Here is a 22014-nt window from a genome sequence, read left to right on the forward strand (position 1 = left end):
GGATGCCAGCCAGGCTCAGGCAGAACTGGCCTCTGCACTCTCTTCCATGTCAGGGTTCACAGGAGGATTGCCCTGCAGTTTGGGACCACAGGAGGCCACGCTCTGCATTAACATGCCATTAGAAACCTTCCTGTCCTTTGAAGTGCTTGCTGCTTCTGCTGGGTTTCCATTAGGCATTTTCTAGCAGAGCTTTGACCTCCTGTGATGATATCTCTGCTTCACATTTGATACTGGCAGATTTACATGAGACCTGTAAACTGAGGCTTTCCTGCACAAGTGGCATCTTTCTTTTAATTAATGCCAGGTATCTGTTTGGATTTCATGAACTTCAAGGTCTTTTCCAACCTTAATGGTTCTGTGATCTCCTTAGTGGTCAAGGAAGTGGGAATATCAGCAATTCTTAGTAATAGCTGACTTACATTACTCTTTCACAGAAAAATCCTAATAATAACCACAATACTTTTTACATGCAACACAGTATCAGCTTAACATGACAATTAAGACCTTTTAAAGGATTCAGCAAGATGCTTTAAATGCTGAAAATAAATGAATGAAAGAACATGAAATCCCACAAGATGAGGCCATTGTTAGTGTATCTTGTTAATAAAATGCCTTTAGAAAATAAGCATAAAGCATATCTTCTCTTATTTTGTATAAGTTGCTTTTGACCATGTTGTCTAAGAAAAGAAGTTTAAAAGGCTATAGTAGCAGAGGGGAAAAGAACCAATTCTGTTAATATTGAAATCCAAAAAACTGTTGAGTTGACCTTTGCAATATTTTTGACAGAAGACCTGTGTCACTCTTGGTATTTTTTTATGTGGATTAATCTAATTTCATTGCTAGCTTTCACAGGTCTCTTTGCAACACAAGATTTGATAGATGCTTCATACAATTATAGCTACAGGGAAGTGGAATAATTCTGGGATTTCTACCAAGGGGCTTTGCACGCAAAGGCAAGAATTTGAATTTGGTGTATAAAAGCAGGAGGAGCTGCCAGTGAAGTTCAAAGAGGGAGATGTGATGAGAATAATTGTCAAGACTGTCATCTCAGTATCAGTGTGTTGGATTGACAGGAGGTGGGTACTGTGAGAGAGAAAATAAACGAAAGGAAGTGAAACAAAACCCAGGGGGTAGGAAGGTAACAGAAGCAGCAGGATTTTGGAATCGTGTCCTTAGCAAAAGACCTGAAGAAAGTAGTGTCAAAGATGATGTTTTTATAGAAGAAGGAGTGGTAGGGAGAAACTAGTGGCAGTAAGGAGTCTTGAAAGTCAGAAGTTTGTTTGGCCATGCAGAGCTTTGGCATCTCCTCCTGAAGTTTTCCTGCCAATGTTGTGAACTGGGTGGAATGGAATGTTGTTTTAAGAGTGTCAGCTTGAGAGTGGTTTGAAACCACACTGCTAAGGTGCATGTGCAGGTGGTATTTGGGACAAATGCATTTAGTGCGTCTCTGCCTAAAAGTTAAAACATCAAACAAATGGGCAGATGTGGATGTAACTTTATTGGAGTAACTTGGGAGGGGGGAATAACATCATGGGCTAAAGAAGTTTGGAATCATATTTCAAAGGTGAAGAGAGGAAATACGTGAGTTTAACAGCTGCAAGAATCAGGGTGCCTGGAAAATAAGCTGAAAAATAAGTTGGTGTTTTTTCTGGGAAAGAGGGAGCTAATGGATCTCAAACTAAATTTTCCTAAAAGCAAAGTCAGCAAAATCAACCATTTGCATAGGGAAAAGGGACCCTTCAAGGAGATAAATGCATATTACTTACTAGCAAACTTACATAGGGAAGCTGAGGTAGTTACTAAGGTTTCAAGCTTTGAATCAGTGGTGGAGTATCAAGTTGGAGCCCTGAGTTAGTGTTCAAACTTTGTTTTGTTAGATTGTCTTTAACTGCTGTGCAGATGGATTTAACCAATATTATTAAAATGGGTGGTTAAAATTATGTTGTGGCATTTTGGGACATTTTTTATATTTATTCTGACACTTTGTTTGTTTGTTTCCTTCAGTAGTTGTTCTTCTCAGGACTTGTCAAACCCATGGGATCAGACAAGTCTGTACCGCTCTTCTGACCAATTCAGCTCTTTGGGAAGTATGGACAGCTGGGACCACACTCCCCAAGTAGCCCAGTATGGAAGACTCTCTTCTGCAAGGTCTAATAGTAGCATTGATCATCTAGGGAGCCAAAGTAAGCGGGATTCAGCCTATGGATCTTTCTCCACAAGTTCTAGCACCCCTGACCACACTCTGTCCAGTGCAGACACTTCTTCAACAGAGAACATGCTTTACAAAGTGGGGCCCTGGGAGACGGCTAAGCATGGAAGCAAGTCTGGACAGTTTTTGAATGACAGCAGTGGAACAGAGGACAAACCTGGGTATTTGCCAGCTCCCATCCAACACGAGAACAACAAAAGTCCTAGAACAGAGGAAGACCCAGATGGCAAGCCCACTAGCTCGGGAAAATCCAGTTTCGGACCTATCTGGTACGTTCCTGATAAAAAGAGGCCTTCATCTCCTCCCCCGCCACCTCCACCTCTTCGTAGTGACAGCTTTGCTGCCACCAAGGGCCATGAGAAACCCCAGGGCCCTGTGTACTCAGAGAGTGCCAGCACACAGCACTTTACAGCCCCGAAGCGATCGCAGCCCAGGAGTGACTGGAGTTTGGAAACTGCAGAGCAGCAGCGATGGCCCTCCAGAGCATGTGACAGGAGGATCAGCAGCTCAAATTACAAATCTGATCTCAGTTCAGAACACACTTTTTCTTCAGCTGGTGACAGGTACAGTAGTAATGCAGGAACTGTGAACAAACTGCAGCCATCCTTGTCCAGCACCGACATTAGGTTTGCACAGTCTGCTTACTCTTACCACCACCAGCACCAGTACAGCGATGAAAGCACCTTTTATCACAGTGCAAGAATCTTAGCTGCACCTAAAGATCAGCAACATTACCTGTCCTACAGTGGCATTCAGGAGTTAACTACAGATCATTTTCATGGCTACAGTCCAAACCAAGCCAGTCTGCTCAACACTTCCTCTTTGAACAGTGCTGCTGAACAGAAGGTGGACAACACTGGACAAAGTCGATATTATTGTGTGACAGCAAAACAGCCTGCTCAGGGAAGCTCAAAGCCACTACAACTCAAGGATGACAGCTGGAATCCTGCAGTGGGAACTGATTTGTCACTTGCACCTCATGAAAATCCTGCAATTATTACAATGGCCCCAAACCCAAAATACTATCTACCTCAACAATCTGTTGAATCTTCACTGACAAGGTGTGAGAACAGTAGTCATTACCCAGAGGACAGAGAGGGAGATGCTAGATGTGCTGCAGTAGAAGAATCTAAAAAACCTGATCATACTGAAAAATCTGGACAAAAGAAAAGCTGTGAGAGCTCTGAGGAAAGTGAAACTAGGCACGGTCAGCAGGAGGATGTAAAGGGCTGTGTCCTTACCACTGGAAACAGATCTGCTCAGAAAGATTTTACGTGGGGGAAAGATGAAAGTAGCAAGATTTCTCCTCAGAGGACACCAATGTTGCACTCTTTAGCTCAGGAAGGGAAAAAACAGTCTGACAACAACCCAGAAGTGGTATCAGAACGACAGACCTCATTTGACACTCACCTGTCTAAACAGGCACGAAGGAGTGATCGTTTTTCAACAACCCTCAGAAATGAGATCCAAATGAGGAGAGCCAAGCTGCAGAAAAGTAGAAGTACTGCTGCACTAGTAGGCTCATCTGAAACAGAGGAGTGCAGTGAGACCTGGAACCCAGACTCAACAGGGAATGTCATCACATCCCCCGACACAAACTTTACCAGCTCCTACAAAGATCACCTGAAGGAAGCCCAGGCCAGGGTTCTGAGCGCGACGTCCTTCAGACGCCGGGGCTTGGAGCCCAGCCCCGCTGAGTATCCCCCCAGGTCACCTGAGCGGAAAACTGCTAGTTACAACTCTTCATCACTGACTTTGGTTTCTGAAGATGCCTCTGGATTCCCTGAGGCTACACAAGCCAAACCAAATCCTACAGGGAGTGGCACTCATCACGTTTCTCGGATTGGAGCCAGGAAGAGGTTCACAACAGAGCAAAAACTGAAGTCATACTCAGAACCAGAGAAGATGAATGAGGTGGGCATGTCAGAGGATGAACGCCATGCTCATTGCCATCCAAAGAGATCAGAAGAAGCCCTGGGTTCTTTTGCAGACAGGTGGAAATTTTTTGAAGAAACAAGTAAGCCTGCATTTAGAAAATCATCACAAAAACCAGGTCCCCATGGTTTAGCAGTGGGACAGCCTGAGAGGCCAGATAGGAAAGCACAAGAGGGAGAGGAGCTCTGGCATGAGAGAAGAGGTCAGGTAGCCTCTGTTGGACCTGAAACTGCTCATGCTTCAAAGGACAGTGTCCACCATAGCAGCAGCAATAGGGCTGCTGAGAGGCTTGGGAAATCTGCACAGCCACAGCGCCTGGGAACCTTTGCAGAGTATGAGGCATCGTGGAAGGGGCAGAGGAAGCCCGTAGAGCCAAGGGGCTCCGGAAGGTACCACTCAGCTGAAAATATCCTCGATGCAGGCCATGAACAGCATGGGAAATCCCAGTACTCCCATGAGAGGTCTAGATCATCCCCTTCCACTGATTTCTACAAACAGGTACACGTCTTTTGCATTATTCTTTAAGTTGCCCAGTGTGGTGGAGGACAGTAGAGGAGTGGAGGGGAAAAGAGAATTTTTATGGAAATTTCCAATTTAGGAACACTATGTAATATGGTATTTGCCTTTTGTCAGTAAAGGAGTAAATGTTACAGGTATTTGCCTTTTGTCAGTAAAGGAGTAAATGTTATAGGTAGCTATCTTAAGTAAAACAAGGAAGATCAAAGTTTGTGCTGCAGAAGAGGAATTGGATCAAAATAATATCTTGTGTGTTGAAGTCGGATAGAAAAACATGATTGATTTGCTAATACCCTCTTTTTTACAGTGGAGATTTTGAAGGTTCAAAGCAATTTTCACCCAGACTTATTTTTTCATTGGTGTGGCTGTATTCCCTGTTTGAATTCTCTGAAATTATGAAGAGAAGAGTTCCACATGTAAATAATATATACTTTGTCTAATTTTTAATGGTCTAGTAATTTCCATTGGTTTCTTCTTTTCTTCTGAACTTGCTTCATGCAAAATTACATAGGACTTCTGCCTGAAAAAGTTGAGATTCCAAATATGCCTGTTAATGTTAAAGCCACAGCAACAATGAAACTGCTTAATGTTTTGTTTTATGTCAGTTTGCTTGATTTAAGATGTATACATTTATTCCTTAGAGAGATGCCAAAAGTCTGTTCAACGTGCAAGTAAATATTACGTTAATTTTTAACCAAGCAGGGCCAGGCAATGGTTGGCAGGTGGCACTGGAAGTAAACAGAGAAACCAAGTCTCTTTAGTTCTCTGTTAAAAGATGTTGTTCAAGCTACTATGAGATTGCCTGATATGTATAAGGAATCATGGTGTGTTCAGCCTGTGTTGAACTTTGCCTTCTGTGAGAATAGAACTGAAGCAAAGCAGCCGTATATTACTTTTTCTGTGTTTTTCCCCTCTTGATAAAAACATTGCATACATACATCTATCTCTGTGTGTGTGTAGACATGGAGTAGAATGAGAATAGCTCAAAGAGAAACAAAAATGTTGATCTCTAAAAGTTGTGGACTGTCTTTCCATAAGTTTTTTGCGTCTTTAAGTTTGGCAAAAGTTCTTTTTGAACTCTATGTGCAGAATTAACTATGCAGATAATTTACTAGGGTAGGGATCAGAAGCACTGAAAATATTCACCTGGAAGTTACTTTGAAAATTAAATTCACTGAATTATTAAATAATTGCCTACTCAGCAGAAAAAAAATAATATAATCTATTCCCTGTATGCATTTCTGGTTTATTAGTCAGTGCTCTTAAGTTCAGTATAGGCCTCCTGGGGCAAAAAGCACACACCTGTTTAGGCACCTGGAAAATATGGTGATAAGTGCATTGAAGATGCTTACAACAGACTGAAGTAAATAGAGATGTTGTTTTGCATATATGATTCAGATTATTCCAGTGCTAATGTGCAATTAAATTTCCTGTAGGTTCAGTGTTTGTAATGCAAAGCTATGCTTTGGGTGGGGTTGTTTGGAGATAGGGAGATAATAACGTTCTGGAACAGCACTGTTGGTGTCGTACTGAGAAACTGAAGTACTCGCACGGGGATTCACAATCTGGTGCCTACTTGCATCTCCTAAAATGTGAGCAACTCTTCTGCAACTTCTGTGCCTCTTTTTTTTTTTTTGCTTTTGCCAAATGGAAGTTGCAAACGTTTATAAAAATGTTAAGCTCTTGTATAGATCAGCAAAGCAGAGCAGCAAGGCGAGCCCAGCCAGGTCGGGAGTGCAGCGCAGGAGGTCACAGAGCATGCTGTACTGCTTAAAACCAAACAAGCTTAAAACATGCTATGCTGTTGACTTCATGTGCATTTGAACAGAGCAAACCCACAAATAAGAGGTTCCATAATCACAGATTTTTTGAGAGTCTGAAACACGATGACTTGGTCTCTTACTTGTACTACAAACCTCTTTTAGGAAGTATCAGTTGAAGTAAGGAGGCAAGCAGAGGATTTAAAGGAAGATGGGGAATGTATTTTGTCTAACATTAAGAAACTGGATGAGAGGAACTGCACTGTAAGGTAAGTACAGTGTTTCTTAATTTCTCTCTCTAAAAGATTTGGTTTTGACCAATCTTTTTGACAAATTTCTGTGATCTGATCTTTTCCTGACTAAAACTGCAAGTTCTTCTGTGATGATTTCAGAGTTCTTACTGTGCCTTCTTCCTTTATTTCCCTCCTCCCCAAATACTTCAATGTGCATGATAGAATTAACGTTGGGACTGAAATTTTTGGGGACTCTAGTGTGAGCTTAAAGAAATTGTTGAGTGTTGAGCATATTATAGTTTGTTGAAAGGCAGTTGATTCTTATTTGTGTGCATGAATTATTTGTGTGATAGTTACGGATTTTTTGGGGGTAGATGGGGGCCCTGGGGTTTCCCAAAAGAGATTTCCAGTATTATCCCTGGCAAAGACAGCATGCTGCTGAAACATAGTAGTACTGTAAATTGGTCTTTGCTTTTCTTGTGGCTTTACAGAATGCAATACATGAATAGAAAACACTAAAATTTCTTTCACTGTTTGAAGAGCTCAGATTTTCTCTGTTAATCCATGTATTAATATATATACACAGTGTTTTCAAAGGTGTGACTGCATGCACAGTGTGGTTTAAATCTATTAAATGTCTAGCATGCTGAGGGTTGTCCTCGTCCTGGCCCCGATGTGGTGTAAGCAGTGATTTCAGATGTGGTGCAAGCAGTGATTTCAGCAATCGCTGATTCTGCGGCTGCTGAAGCCCAGCTGAGGTTGTGCACATGCTGCTGCTGCCAGCTCTGACAGCTCTGGGTTTCATAACAGAGAGAACCCATGCATAGGAAAAAAAGAACCTCTGTAGGCTTTCCTCAGTTCTGTAAGTGGTATTAATCCCTCCAGGGAGAGGAAATTATAAACTATAGCGAACACACACTCTAGCTGTGACCCTAAAACCTTGTAAAAAGTTAGCATTTATTTGTGGGTTCGTATGATTGTATTTTGCATTGCTTATGGCTTAGCTGAAGAGAGCACCCCCTATTTTTGTAGTTTTTGGCAGCCCTTTGTACTTAGGCAGGGACTGCAGCATGAGCAGCCCCGGAGGGCGCAGTGTGCGGGCAGCAGGGGCGGGCACGGTCCGGAGCTGTGGGCGGGCAGCGGCTCCGCCCGGGTGAAATGATTCCCATCTACCATTATTCACAAAAGCATGTGAATAATACTCCTACGCCAGCACTTTAGCAGTGTTTGTGCGGCACAATTCTTGCTTTATAATCATGGAATCCATGAAAATCACATGACTGGGCACCAGCTGCAGTAACTTTTTTTTCAGCTGGAGCCTGTTTTGACATACATTTCAGATGTGGTATTTGGCTATTTTCGTGCATTACAGAAGGTTTTGTGAAATGGTCTCTTTGTCTCAACGTTGATATGCAGAGGCTTGATATGCCTTCTATATTCAAAAAACTGGTTAAAATTCCTCATTTGGGCATTTAATTCCTGTGTTGTGAGCTACCACTGCGTGATAATGAATGGCTGCCTTATGGGAAAGAATATATATTTTTCCGTGTGCTCCTGTTTTACAAGGCATTCTTGTGCTCAAAAGGAACTGGCCTCATGGCATGGATTGATTTTATGATTTTTGAGCTGCCCTAAAGGCATTTAGCTTTCTATTTTTAAAATCTAGCAATCTGCAAATGGCTAGCAAATCTACCTAATTCAGGGTATATTCTAGAACATGAATAGTAACTAAATCTGAGGTCTTCCTTATGGTCATATTTAATGCTCTATTTTAAAATTTATGTTTGGATTAAATAGCTGGCAGCTGTTATTTTGTGCTGCTGAGACCTGTGTGCTATGGTGGCCTTTGTGCTGCCAAAGTCAGTGTGATGGGGCTGAACACAGGAGTGGCCCTTCTGTACTTGTGGGCATGAGATTTGCAGGAACCCAAGCTGAGAGACAGCTGTGGAGTCCATGGGCGCTTTCTCCAGGTTAGAGACTGTCCTACACTACAGGGTGCCTCTGCCCTCCCTCCCCTCCAGTTGTTTTGAGAAATGCAAAAAAATATTAACTTGAAATAAACTTTGAATAGCTACCATTTACAGCTTCCCTGATAATTTTCCTCAGAAATGTGAAATACTAGGTTTTTTTTAAATGCACTGACTCTAGGATGGAAAAGGATTAGAATATTGTAACAGCAAATGGCATTTTAAAAACAAACAAAAGTAAAGGTGTTTGGTAATTTCTTTTTCTCCTGAGCATTTTGCTACAGTATTTTCTTGGCTGTTCTTTTTTAGCACACAATTGTAAAATGTAAATTAACAGTACTTTAAAAAACTGAGGGGAGGGGAGGGGTGGTGTGTGAATGTTGAGTTGATGAAGATAGTTTGTGAACCTCTTTCATCTTTGAGCTCTGTTTTTCCCCTCTGAGGTTACTGAGTACCTCCAATGAATTCAGGTTGTTTCATCTCCCTTTTTAGAAGAGCTGCACAATGTTCTTCTGAACTGCAGTATTTAATAGTTTAGGGTATTACTTGTGTAGGAAGAGAAAATAGTGGCCCATAGCAGCCATTGCCATCTCTAATCGAAGACCCAAGCCACTCTTGTTGGGAACTTGCAGGGATGCAGTCATCTAACATGAGATGTGTATTTTTTACTGAGGAGTTGCTGTGATTCTGTGGATGTTTTTAACTTTAGGACAGCTTAAAAGCATTATACAATTTGGCTGATCTGTAAAACAAAAAAATGCTTCTTTTTTATTTTTGTTGGGCCTCTTTCTATTTCAAATTAGTTACAAAAGCTTACCTTTTTATGGATGTGAAGTCTGTGCTTCCTTAAACATGTCTCTCTTTCTGCATTTGTAAAATTACTTAAACTGATTATATAATTACCTTCCTTATAGAAGTCTCCACAATTTCTAAGCTGAAATAGACTTTCAAAAAGTTAAAGAGGGAAATAGATGCTCTGACCAGCAGTCTCTGACTTCCTGCAGTATGACATGCACACATAAGTCATTCTGCATCAAAAGACTCATGCTTTATGATCTAATTCTTAAGATTGCCATCTACTAGAGATGTTTACAGCCATTGCCTTTATTTACTTTCTAAGAACATTTGACTCCTAGCTCTATTAATTTGTTCCTGTGATGTCTATTAAAGTTACATAACTTCAAAAAGTGAAAAAGGATCTCTGAGATCACAGGCTGCAGAAAATATTTCACCATTTAATAGGTATCAAGTCCAAAGAGCATATACGTGTCAAGTGTAGGACCACAGTGTGACTCAACTCCAATTAAACACTGTAAAACATTTTCAGTGTTTTCATACCTTAGTAGTTACTCCTATTTGAGTTGAGCTCTTAGAGACAGAGGAACAACCTTTGCAATACAAAACCAAAATAAAAATAATTTCTTAATACTTAAGTTGTCCTAAATGTCCAAGTATAAAGTTCTAGAAAAATCTTTGATAATCCAGAAACAGGAGCCTGTAGACATGTTCCTAGGTTTTTTATTAGGCTCTTTACAAGGAAGATTTTTCAGTTTGATATCTTGGTGAATATCTTGGCTCCATACTCACAAAGAGGAGCAGCAAATAATTGTGCAAGGAAGGAGGAGGACTTTCAGCAGCACAGGAATATGGCTGACCTCATGGCTTCTAAACTGAGTGAGATGGAAAATAATTTAAAAATTAGTAGTAGTAGTAGTCCATTTATGTATGTATTTATTTGTATCATGCATATATGGATATTTGTGTGTATATATATATACAGACACATATAATATACATGTATATGGATAGTTATTTCTCTTAGCTTTTTCTGATTTGTGGCCAGTATAAGGGTTGGGGTTTATATATCCATGAGGACTGATTACCAGTGGGGAAAAAAACTCCAACAATACCCAATACACATTTGGACAAATTAGTTTCCTTATTTCCTCAGACAATGGTAGATGGTGTAAATTATTCATTGAAAATATTCTTAAAAAACTACAGTTTTTCATAACTGCAGAAATTTAAAATTCTACATTTTATTTGGGTTTCTTTTACTGTGACGTCAAAAAATTTAACAAGGTACCAATATACAGTGTTAGGATCAGCTTAACTAGGAACTGAGCTACTGAAATACAAGACTTGAAGCCTTGGAAGTTTTTATTTGTAGCAAAAGGGCCATTTCCTTAAATAGTTAACAAGAACTTTGGCCACCATTGTGTTGCACATCTATTTTAAACTTCTTTATTAAGAATTGTGAAGTCCTAGAATAGTTTAGTTTGTTCGGAGGGGACCTTAAAAATCATCTTGTTCCAGCCCTCCTGCCATGGCCAGGGAGCTTTCCACTAGACCAGGTTACTCAGAGCCCCATCCAGCCTGGTCATTAACATCTCCAGGGAGCCCACAGCTTCTCTGGATAACCTGTTCCAGTGCCTCACCACCCTCACAGTGAAGAATTTCATACTAATACCTAATCTGAACCTGCCTTCCTCCATGTTAAAGCCATTCCTCCTTGTCCTATCACTTCATGCCTTTGTGAAAAGTCTCTCTCCAGTTTTCTTCTAGCCCCCTTGAGGTACTGGAAGGTGCTGTAAGGCCTCCCTGGAGCCTTTTCTTCTCCAGCTGAGCAGCCCCACCTCTCTCAGCTTGTCCTCAATGAGATGTTCCAGTCCTGTAACCATAGTAGTGACCCTCCTCTGGACACTTTCCAGCAGGGCCACATTTTTCTTCTTTTGGGAGCCCTAGAGCTGAATGCAGTAATCAAGGTGAGGTTTTGCAAAAGCAGAGTAGAGAGGGAGAATTCCCCTCCCCTGACCTGCTGGCCAGACTGCTTTTGATGTAGCCATTTGGCTTTCTGAGCTGGGAGTGCACTCTACCAGTTCATTATTGAGCTTTTTGTCCACAGTCACCCCCAGATCTTTCTTCCCAAGGCTGGTCTTGGTCCATTCTTAGCCTGAACTTCTGCTTGGGATTGGCCTGACCCAGAGGGGCCAGAGCCTGGCACTTGGCCTTGTTGACCTTCCTGAGGTCAACAATAAATTACTCAGTTATTGTTGCAGTTAGCAGTCAATCTGTAAGTTGCTTTTCCTGATTGAACATTGCAGGACAAGTAAGTCTCAGGCACTGAAGGACTTATCAAGACATTACCAGAGCTATGTAAACAAAATGTTTTCCCCCTTTTCTGTGTGAGGAAGAAATAGTATGATCTTGTGCAACTGCTTCCTTAGAAATCAGTGGAAAAATTACTTTGGCAAACATTTCATGCATGTGTTAACAAGCTCCACAAAGCTTTCTCTTCTCCACGCTGAACAATTCCAACTCTCTCATCATGTGTTCACAGGAGAGGTGTTCCATCCCTCTGATCACCTCCCTGGCACTCCTCTGGACTTGCTCCAGCAGGTCCATGTCCTTAGCATTTCTTTATCATGAGATACAGATTTTTAAGGCCTTTCTCAGACTTTTTTTTTTTGCCAGTGATGCCATTGTGTGTGACATATAGCAATGACACAGTACAATCTGGGCTGTTAAAAACTTTCTGTTTTGTTTGAAAATGGGAAAAACCTCCTGTAGCTCTTCCTGTGCATATAGAGGAGGGTGGACATCTATTCATATATGAGAAACCCCTGTAACCTTTCATCTTTCTTAAGTTTCTGTGAATGCTTGTAATTAGTGAACTTTCAGTGTACTGGTGTATGTTACTAATAACACATACATAAATATCACACTCTGGGGCAGTGGAGCCTTGAATCACTGCTACACAATGGCAGCTGATGGGTGTCAATGCTTAAAGGCAGGCCAAAGGGCTACCTAGACAGGTTTTTCTCTATGTGAGCCAGCAGCAGATGCTTGGAGGGGCAAACAGAAAGCCAGGGCAAGCCAGGAGCCATGCAGCTGGGTATCTTGTCAAGCCTCTGCTGGTTTGCCTGTCTTTGAGCTTTGTTTTATTTGGGGGGTTTTGTTTAGTTTTTTTACTGCTGTGAAGTACAAAGATTGTATGTTCACAGAACAGTCCATGAAATTCAGCTTTTCCTTCTTGTGTAGCGGTAATTTCTGTTGTACATCATTGTAAAGGTTGGTGAAGTACAGGAAAATCTCTCCTGGGGGTTACTTTGCATTTATTAAATCTGAATAATTTCCTCATAGCAGCAACTGCTGCCACCTAGTTTTTCACCCCTTTTGTGAAAACTCATTATGTTTAATGAGTTCTGATGTGAATGATGTGATGAGATGAGTGAGGACTCTGTCTCATGGGAGTCAAATTTTCAAGAGCCTCAGGTGAGATAAAATTTAATTTTCTAACTCATCTAAAAATCCGGTCTCTGTCATCCAGATCACTCTTGTCCCTGTGTGTAGTTACTCTTTCTGAGATTGGTAGTGCATCCAAGACATATCTTTTCTACACATGCCCAAATTATTCTTTGTCAATTTTACTCATTAGTGTAGCTGCTGAATCTCTTAATAAAACTTCTACTTTTTTTGCTTATTTCAGATGTTAAGTTTATGATTCTGAAGTTCTCCAGATTCATAATGAGATTGTTTTTTTTATTCGTGCTCTCTTTCCCTCATTCTTTCTCTTCAGCACCCTCACACCTTCCCTCCCCCAACACTGAGTGTGTCACTGTGCTCGAGCAGCTGCCCAAGTACCAGAGGAGTGGGTGGCTGTGCATCACAGATCCCAGGTCAGCAATTTCCTGTGGAAGATTCAGGTGATTGTCATATGGCCCAGGTAGCTTATGACAACCCACTCCTGATGGTGTGCAGCATCTGAGAATAGTTCCTGCAAAGGCTGTTCTTTGCTTGTGGAGTTGTGAAGGGGAGGCCATGTCCATTTTTTGCTGCAGCCTTATTTTCTTTGTATTCTTACTCTCGTACTTTCATCCCTACAATCTGTTTGGCAGATATCTGTGTTTGAAGAAGTGCTTTTTTTTTCTCCTATTTTTTTTAATCCTAACACCTCTAAGGATTTGTACCTCAGCTTTTGTTTTAAAATTTCTTTATTTACCATGTTTTGCTTATGCATCTGCTTTGCTAGGTTAGTTCTGGATTTTCCTCATTTGAGTAGGACCTAAGTTCTCTGGTGGATGTTCCTTTTAATTGCTGTTTAATTCAACTTTGGAGGGGGTAGAGAGGGGGAAGGAAGAATGGTGGTTGAGTGTTTCAGTAGGTGTTACACATTTCCTCTGAGTTTCATATATTGTATCTTCAGTTGCATGTTATCTCTTAGCATTGTACCATCTGGCTTCTTCTCTTAAGAAATACTCATCTCATGTATGGAAATGTCCTTTTCAAAATTAAATACCACTGTATGGATTCTTAATCTTTCCAAAAAGGTTTCTCTAAATGCATATGGCCACTGGCACAGGCTAGCTCTTCAAATAGTAAAGTTTTGAACCAGATTCTTCCCATGCCTCAGGATCAAGGCAGAAGTTGCATGATAAATTGTCCCACTTGTAGTCTTTTTCTTCCTCTTGTTGTCTATTTTAAAACTTTCAGGCTAGGTGAGCTGAGAGATGTGTGGGCATCTTCATAAGCATCACAAATGCATTATTTGGGGATTTGGAGGTTGGTTGTGGCTAAATAAATTGTTAAAACTTGCAGGCTCCTGCCAGTGCCTCCCCATTCCTCACCCTCCTGGCAGCTGGCGGCTGTCAGGTGTGCATCCCGCAGATCAGGGAGATGCTCCACTCAGGCTCACCAGCAGCTCATTAAATGGGTGCTGGACTGCCTCCAAAACCTCTGCTTGGTTTACACTACTGCAGTAATACAGCCTTGTTTCTCCCCCATCCAATTTGGGCATTCTCCACACCCTTGAAAATGTGGACTCTCCCTCTACCTTTATTAGGGGAACTTTGAATCCCTGTTTCTAAATTTGAGGGTGGCTGTCCTAGCTCATACATCCCCATTTTTCTACCTGCAGCTTTTTGCTACCAAGTGAAGTTATTTTTGCTTTAATTGCTCCTGGCACATCTGTTCTCCTCCGTGTGCATGCAGTGACAGCTAGGGGTATGTGAGGCTATCATGGGCTGATAAAAGGAAGTGTTGGAGGGTGGTTTCTTCTTACAGAAAGTTTCCTCCCCTGCCCCTAAAGGTGTTACCAAGCATGAGTAGCTGGAAGAAGTCCTAAACATTATTCTGAACTTGAGTGTGAGTGAAAGAACACACAGAAGTGTTTGTGGAGAGAGAAACAGAGATAAATTTGTACACATTCGTTCATTTTTGTATTCTGGTTTGATTTTACTCCTTTTCCTGGAAATAGGATTAGAATGAAAACCATCTCAAGATATTTTTTGTTGCATTGCTTGAAATTCAACTATCTTCATGTAGCCCTGTTGAGTATGGAGATTTAGAGCTAATGTAAGATATAGTCTCCAGTGGTTAAAGTCATAAAAACATCATGTGCTGATGCATTGTAGATTTTATTTTCCCTTAAGTTACTTGATGAAAAGCATAATTGGAAATAGGTGACTGATTTGTCTCCTCAGTGTAGCAATTCATGCATTTCTGACATATGGAGTGGCTTTATGGTGTTCTGGTACTAAAAGCTAGCCTGTGCAATGTTCACTTTCTGCTATAAGCCCTTAGGCAACATGGTTATGGTTTGCTGTCACGCAGGAGACTGTTCATATCAGTAAATGAGTGAAGTTTTGTACTAAAAAGTAATGTGGCAGCTATAGCTTCCATTTCTCTGCATGGACCAGCCAGACTTGCTGCAGTCTGTTAACCAGTTGTATTGTATTATGTAAACTGGAATTTTTTCTTGAAGTCATTTTCTCTCTCTGTTGAAATCAAATAGGCAGAAAAATTTTAGGGGAGGTTATTTACTGGATATCTAGCTGCTCTATGTGGTTTTGTGTACAGTTTAATAGCATTTTCCTCTTAAAATGGGTCATCTTTAAAATTATCTTTTCATACATATGAAAGCCTTATCCACAACTTCTCTATTAAGTCTTTAATGTGTTCTTGTAGATAAATTGAAAGGAGCTTGAGCTTTGCTCTGATGAAAGCCACGATGCCTTCTAAAGATGGAGTGTGGGGGTGGCAATGTGCTCATGCAGCATGAAAGCATTCAGTTCTTTCCCTGCAGAATCTCCTGCAAGAGAGGGCGCCTGTGCTCACAACACATGCAAAAAAAATTCAGGCTGGAGGGCTGTGATGAATACTCTCCTCTAGAATTAGGCTTGGTTATTTGAGTGTTGTTCAGAAAGGAACCTAGTGACACACTGATCTTTTAAAATCATTGTAAATAGTTAAAACTTGCAGAGCTGTAGTTGTGGAAATGCAGATCATGATTTTCACAAATGAAAACCCTTAAAAAATTAAAGGACTTTTAAGTTTTGTTTTGGTTTTTTTTTTTTTTTTTTTTTTTTTAATAAGCAAATCCAGGAGGTGGGGGTGGGGGAAAGGAAAAGCTTTGAAGTCTCTGAGATCTGTTCCCTGAGGTCAGAAGTTTCTGGTGATGTAACATACAATGCAGACTAAGCCTTCACTTATCAAGGTTAAAGTTGACAGAGCTTGTATGAACTTGTCAATCATAGGAAGCAGGCAAAAACAAGCCAGCTGTTGTAAGGCATGGCTTTGAAAATCCTCTGTGTTACAGTAAATGAGACACAGAGGTTGAGACAGATTCAGTTCTGCAAGGCTTTCAAACTGGCTGGCACATTTGCAGGGATGCAAAGCTCACATGTCCAGTGAATATGGGTAAAAGGCTGTAAATCCTGGTAAGATTGTCTTGTCTTTAGTGCTAAAGCATGAAAGAAATGGCTAGAGGTGTGTACCTTATTTACCATTTTTTGTCCGTTGTGAGCAGAAATTTGCAGTGTTCATTCATACAGTATTTCTTTTGTTCTTCAGGTCTTTGAGAATAGGCTGCATCTTCTGCCTCTATCAGCAAAAGCTACAGTAGCAAATTAGCAATGATGCAATGCTTGGTACAGAATTTTATGTTGCTTAGTGCAGTCGACTGCTGTGTTTGCTGAGGGGTTGGGAGAACAGGGGGAAAACGTGAGTTAATTCCAGCTAGGATGCTCTGTGTGCATATGCTCGCACACACGCGCTGTTTTTAGCAGCTTTTGTTTTCACAGTTGGCATCATGCACACTGGAATTAGAAGGCAGTGCCTTTGGAAAATACTTGTTTTCTGGACTGAGGGCTGCAGTGCCGTTGTTGTGGCTCAGGGTGCCAGGCTCAGGGTTCCTCTCGGCTAGGGGTGGTGCGAGAGCTTTTCATCTCGTTATTTGCCAGGCAAGCCTGTGACTGTGAGTACAGGCTTGCACAGAGACCTTTCCACAGCAGCAGGAGCTGTTAGCTGGGAGTCTGAGAGAATTGGATGTGACTGTCAGAAGCAAGCGGGTGAGTGTGGCTCTGAGTGAAAAGATGGTTATTGAAATGTGTGCATGCTAATTAATTTAAATAACTGATTTAGGGTTTTTTTTCCTTTAGGGATGAGCTAGCTATGTGTTCTTTTTTGGTGAGAGAATGCCTGAGAATCCCAGGTGACCTAGTTGTTATTCACAAAGTGTTTCATTTTATAGCTTGTCTTCTGTTACCTAATTCTTGTTCAGCTGCAAGCAGCTGTTTTCAGTACTAATAGCAACAAGAAAATAGCAACAGCATTATCAGGACAAAAAAGTCTAAATGAAAAAAAAAATCAAAGGAGTGGCAACTGGAATGTAGGGGTTTTTTTAGTAAATTGACAAAACAATCATTCTTCTTTAAGCTTTTTTTGATGTGACTGTGATTTCCTTGTTAGCAGTGTTGGAAAATATTGTCTTTTGTCTCTGCAATGGTTGCCATTTGTGTAATATGATGGTTCTCGTTATACTGTTGGGATATTCTGATGATTGAATTCAGTGTGTAAGTACTGAACACATTAACTGGCTGACTTGAGTAGAAGTAATTTTAATTCCATGCAGGTAATCCCCTGTGTGCTAGGAGAGGCATGCAATAGATAAAGCAGTAAGAATGCAGCCATAAAAATTACCTTTTATTGTTTATTTTTGATGTGCAGCAGAATGGAGGAGGGGCTTTTGTTTTCTGAACTAAGGAAAGGAAAGCATCGCTCCCCCTGCCCTTTCCCTCAAGATTCTTCCCTTGTACTGCTGTAAGAAATATAATTTTAATCAGATTTTATTTTTGTTACGGGCCTGTGTCTTTTGCTATTACCCATGACTGGCCTACATTCATCCATCAACATAACTTTGTCTATTTACTGCAGAATTGGAGTGGATATGTTCTTTGTTATTTATTTATTTCTGATTTTCATGGGGAAAGAGGCAACATTTTTAGAGAGGCAGAATGAGATAGGAAAACTCATTACAGTGTGTATGTTGCCATGCATGCAGGACAGGAGAGAAATTCTGGTGGGATCGATGGACTGGCAAGCAGTGTCTGTTATTGTATTTCATTCTGTGATAAAGCCAGGTGATAATGCAAGGGTTGTTAAGGTAGAGTGACATTGTGCTTTATCACATTGGGTGCAACAACTAAGCTGTATTTAGTGTGACTGACTAAACAGATAGCTGCCATTGAGGCACAGATAATGTTAACAGGCTTTCAGAGACAGAGTTGAAGAACCAACACTTGCACCATGATAAACAGGTTGTAGTGTACCAGTGATGTGCTGTGGGATATACTTTGTGAAATACCTTGCTAGTTTTGTACCTTCAGTTGTCTTCTGACAGGCCTTTTTTTTTCCCCCTTGAGAGAGAGAAAGCATTCCCTCATCATTCAGTATTCATTATTCTTTTCATCTTAACATGTGTTTTGGTTTAGGACTGTTCGCTTCAGTAGTTCTTCTTGGATGCTGGTTGCCATCATCTGCCTCTTCAGACCAAGGCAGTGGACAGCTCTGCTTCTTTGTAATGGCTTGTATGCTGTGCCTCTTCATGGCATGACTGTTAGGGTGCAGCTATCATGGTTCTTTAGAGGGTTCTTTATTCTCTGCATTTATCTTTTAAGATTTCTAAGTACTTTCATAAAGCTCTCATATAACATCTTTGGAATATGTGTCATTGTCGCTATCTGATGGATAGTGTGTGCTGTACTGACTCAGTAGTGAAAGCAGATGGAAAGTTCATCAGAAAAATTAGCCAGGGCTGAAACAATTGCCCTGGTATTGCATGTCCAAACTGTGGTGCTGTGTGGTTAGTGTCTCCTGAGTATTCCAACAGTAAAACCAATTTAAGGGCTTAAGTGGTTAAGGGTTATCCTGGACCTTCTGAAAAAAAAAAAGGATATGGGACTCTGATGAGTATTGAGAGAAGTAACAGAAGGGAGACATCTCTGTGCAGGTGAAGTCCTGAGTCAAGTTGTAGTCCACAGAGAACTCAGGTTTCATTCTATGTTGGCTTAATGGTTGTCTAAACACAGGTATCTTGTGAGACCTGAGATAGCCCAGCATATCCCACTTGCCTTCCACCTGCCTTCTCTTAGGGGAGCTGATGTCTTTGTACCTTTAAAGTTTCTGAAATAATAGAAGACACCCATCATGCATTAGTTAGTGCTTATCAATGTGGATTAAAATGGCATTAGACAGCAATTTTTTTCCTGAATTTCCAACAGTCTTGGAAACCCCATTCTAACTTCATAGCATTGTGTTGTCTCAAGCAGAACTATACTGGATAGAAGAAACTACCCTTTATTTGTGGATTATTTCAGAAGTGCTTTTGGATCCCAGTGTGCCATGTGCCAGAAAAATACACAATCAAAACATAGTTTCAGCATATGAAGTTCATAGCTTAAAAAGTATTGGCAAGAGCTGTGCCTATAAACAGGATTTTGTCATATGCAAAGACAGTATTTTCCAATTGCTTTATGCCACATAATTATCTGTTTCAAGCCAGGTCAGGTCCTTGATTCAGTTTTCTGTGGGGCTGTAATTCCTACTGCTGGTATGCTGGAAGGAGCAGGAAGACAAAGCTCAAAGTGTCTAAGAAGGAGACTGCCTCTTCTGGCAGAGTATCTGCATATGGTCACTTTAAAGGGACTGCAAAACTGTGGCCTTGATTTTCACAGTTTTTGTTTTTGTAGGGGGAGGACTTTTATTGTAGAGTCATACTCAGGTATGAAGGCCTTTTTCCAGAGTAGCTTGTAGTTCTTGAGAAGGAATTTAAATTAAATCAGAAACAGCCACTCCATTTGCTCTCCTTTGCCAGTGAGTTAGTGCAGGACATATCATTGGTTACGTAACCGTGCTTATGTTTTATGGTGAAACTTTTGCACAGAGGTCAGGTCTTTAACAAATGATACATTTTTCAAATGTTGGCTAATGCATTTTTGCAAAGCTTATCTAGTCTGGGATTTTGAAGTGGGAGCGTCTCGTGGCACTGTTTGGATTGGCCTGAAGTGTTCTTAAGAAACTGTAAATCAGACAGATAAAAATCAAACACACTGAGTTTATTGAAATCACTTTCATTTATTGAGATACAACATTGGCTATCTCTCTATCCAGATTTAGTCAAGTCTTGAGTATGGGGCAAATGAAGAAAGTTATTTGTTTTTTATGGCAACCAAAAATGTTATTCTTCTGATAGGCATCTATACATAATGATTCATTTTTGTAAATGCTCACTGACTCCACTGGCAGGCTCCAGGTTAATGTGTGTGTATGTGTATATGGTTTAACCTTCATGCAAGAGCTCACATTACTGTTACCTCTCTGATTTGTTGGAATAGCCTGTTGTAGTATTGCTCGGGGGACTGGAGGTGTCCAGGCTGGGGATGAGAGCTGGGAGGTTTTTGCCCAGCTTATTCTTTACATGCCTTTAATATTTCAGTCTTGAGTGTGTATGCCCCAAGCTAATGGGGCCAGAAGGAAACAGAGAGGTACTTGTCCATTGAGGTAGAAAGTACTTTGTGCCAGTGTGGAGATCCACATTGCCACCCCCACTGCAGTAAGTGGTGCTGGCGTGGCTGTGGCCACTGGGAAAGTGCAAGACAGAGAGCAGAGCTGCTCCTGCATTCACTGATGAGTGCTCAGCCCCTTGTCTCTCTACACAGATCCCCTCTGGGAATGCTGAGCCCTCTGGTAATGAGAGCTTCTCAAAAATGTGAAGGACTGGTTTGTGTAATGAAGCAATTCCTTCTTTTCAGTCAGAAGTCCACATTGGTTTTCTGCTTCCTGCCATTTAGATAGGAAAGCTCCTACAGCAAAATACTAAAACCAAATGTGGTAGGAAAGACTCATGTTAGACTCCTGTACTGGACTCACCCTTGCTGAATACTACTTTATAGCAATAACATAAGACTCTTAATTGCACTTCCTTTGCAGCTGGGGTTAAGTGGCTGGTGTGAGTTGCCTGGCAGTGAAAGCTGTCATGTGCCATGCTGGGGTGGGGAATGTGCATGAGCTTTCCCAGTTGTGTTGTCTCAGAAAGGCTCCTGCAACTGGGGTAATTGTGGCATTGTATTATGGGGTGGGGGAGCTTTGGGTTTGAAGATAGCTAAGAGTTTAATGTTTTTCATGTTGGCTGGTTTGTTATCTAGAATGAAAATAGTAATTAAGTCAATTGTCATTTTTTCAGATGATTTAAAACTATTCTGTCTCTCACTTTGTGGTGTTTGGTTATAAATGATGAGTTCCTTTCAGTGGTATGTTATCTTTGCATAATCCTATGGGCCTCATTTCCAAACCGGCTGTATTGTGGGCAGATTATTACATAATGCACTGAAAAATAACAAGCAGCTTAGTGGACTTCTCAGTATTGATAATAATGTAACACCTTTGCAGGTTCTTGCCACTCTGTTCTCCTGGGGCTTGAAGCTCGTTTTCTTTTCCTCTTTTCTGAACAGTAAGCTTACATCTCTCCAAAATAATGTGATGAGCATGTTTTGCATGAAGATGCACTCACACTGAATGCAGTTTAGCTTCAGTGTTGAATGTAGCCACCACCTCTCCTCAGACCCATTTTGTGTGGTGCTGCAAAATTTTTTATTGGTTTTGTGGAAGCTGTATGAAGTCATGTGTGTAATCTCTGAATTTTATCTCCATGTTTGCAAATATGGCATCTCTAAATTTCTCTCTGCTATAGTTCTTTATGTCCTTTTGCTCAGTTTTGGAAAGTGACATGATTGCTAGAGCATTCATTATTTTTGAAACAGATAAATATATATATATATACACACCCCAATATATTGGTTAAATGTTTTGGATATGCAGATGTGTCAGATTGGTGGTGTTCTCTGTCCTGTTTGCTTCCACCAGCACTCCAATCCCAATGTGCATGCCAAGTTCATGGTATACTTTGCAAACTGGCTGAGGTAATGCATGTAATTGCTGTCTTTGCAACATTCTGTGTCATACCCTTGATTTTTCTGTGCACCTGAGAGCATCTCTTGCACTGGCTTTTGTTGTGGCTTATGGATGTGAAGATGAATTGGGAGGCCTGAAGAGCTTCT

General features: G+C 40.9%; 1 protein-coding gene across 3 annotated transcripts in view; it reads left to right on the forward strand.

Moving 5' to 3' along the window:
• The window catches only part of SHROOM2 (shroom family member 2), a 115749-nt gene that overhangs the window by 74247 nt on the left and 19488 nt on the right, over positions 1-22014 (forward strand). For 2 of the 3 annotated variants that reach the window (XM_054271586.1, XM_054271589.1), the window contains exons 4-5: positions 2005-4642; positions 6586-6689. In XM_054271586.1, coding sequence (XP_054127561.1) covers positions 2005-4642; positions 6586-6689 — 2742 coding nt within the window. The remainder of the gene's footprint in view (positions 1-2004; positions 4643-6585; positions 6690-22014) is intronic. The other variant, XM_054271587.1, reaches the window with a different exon arrangement.

The sequence above is a fragment of the Melozone crissalis genome, unplaced genomic scaffold, assembly GCF_028551555.1.
Source record: "Melozone crissalis strain CALT ecotype California unplaced genomic scaffold, PUWL_Pcris_2 ptg000013l_1, whole genome shotgun sequence".
In the NCBI taxonomy this organism is placed as follows: Eukaryota; Metazoa; Chordata; class Aves; order Passeriformes; family Passerellidae; genus Melozone; species Melozone crissalis.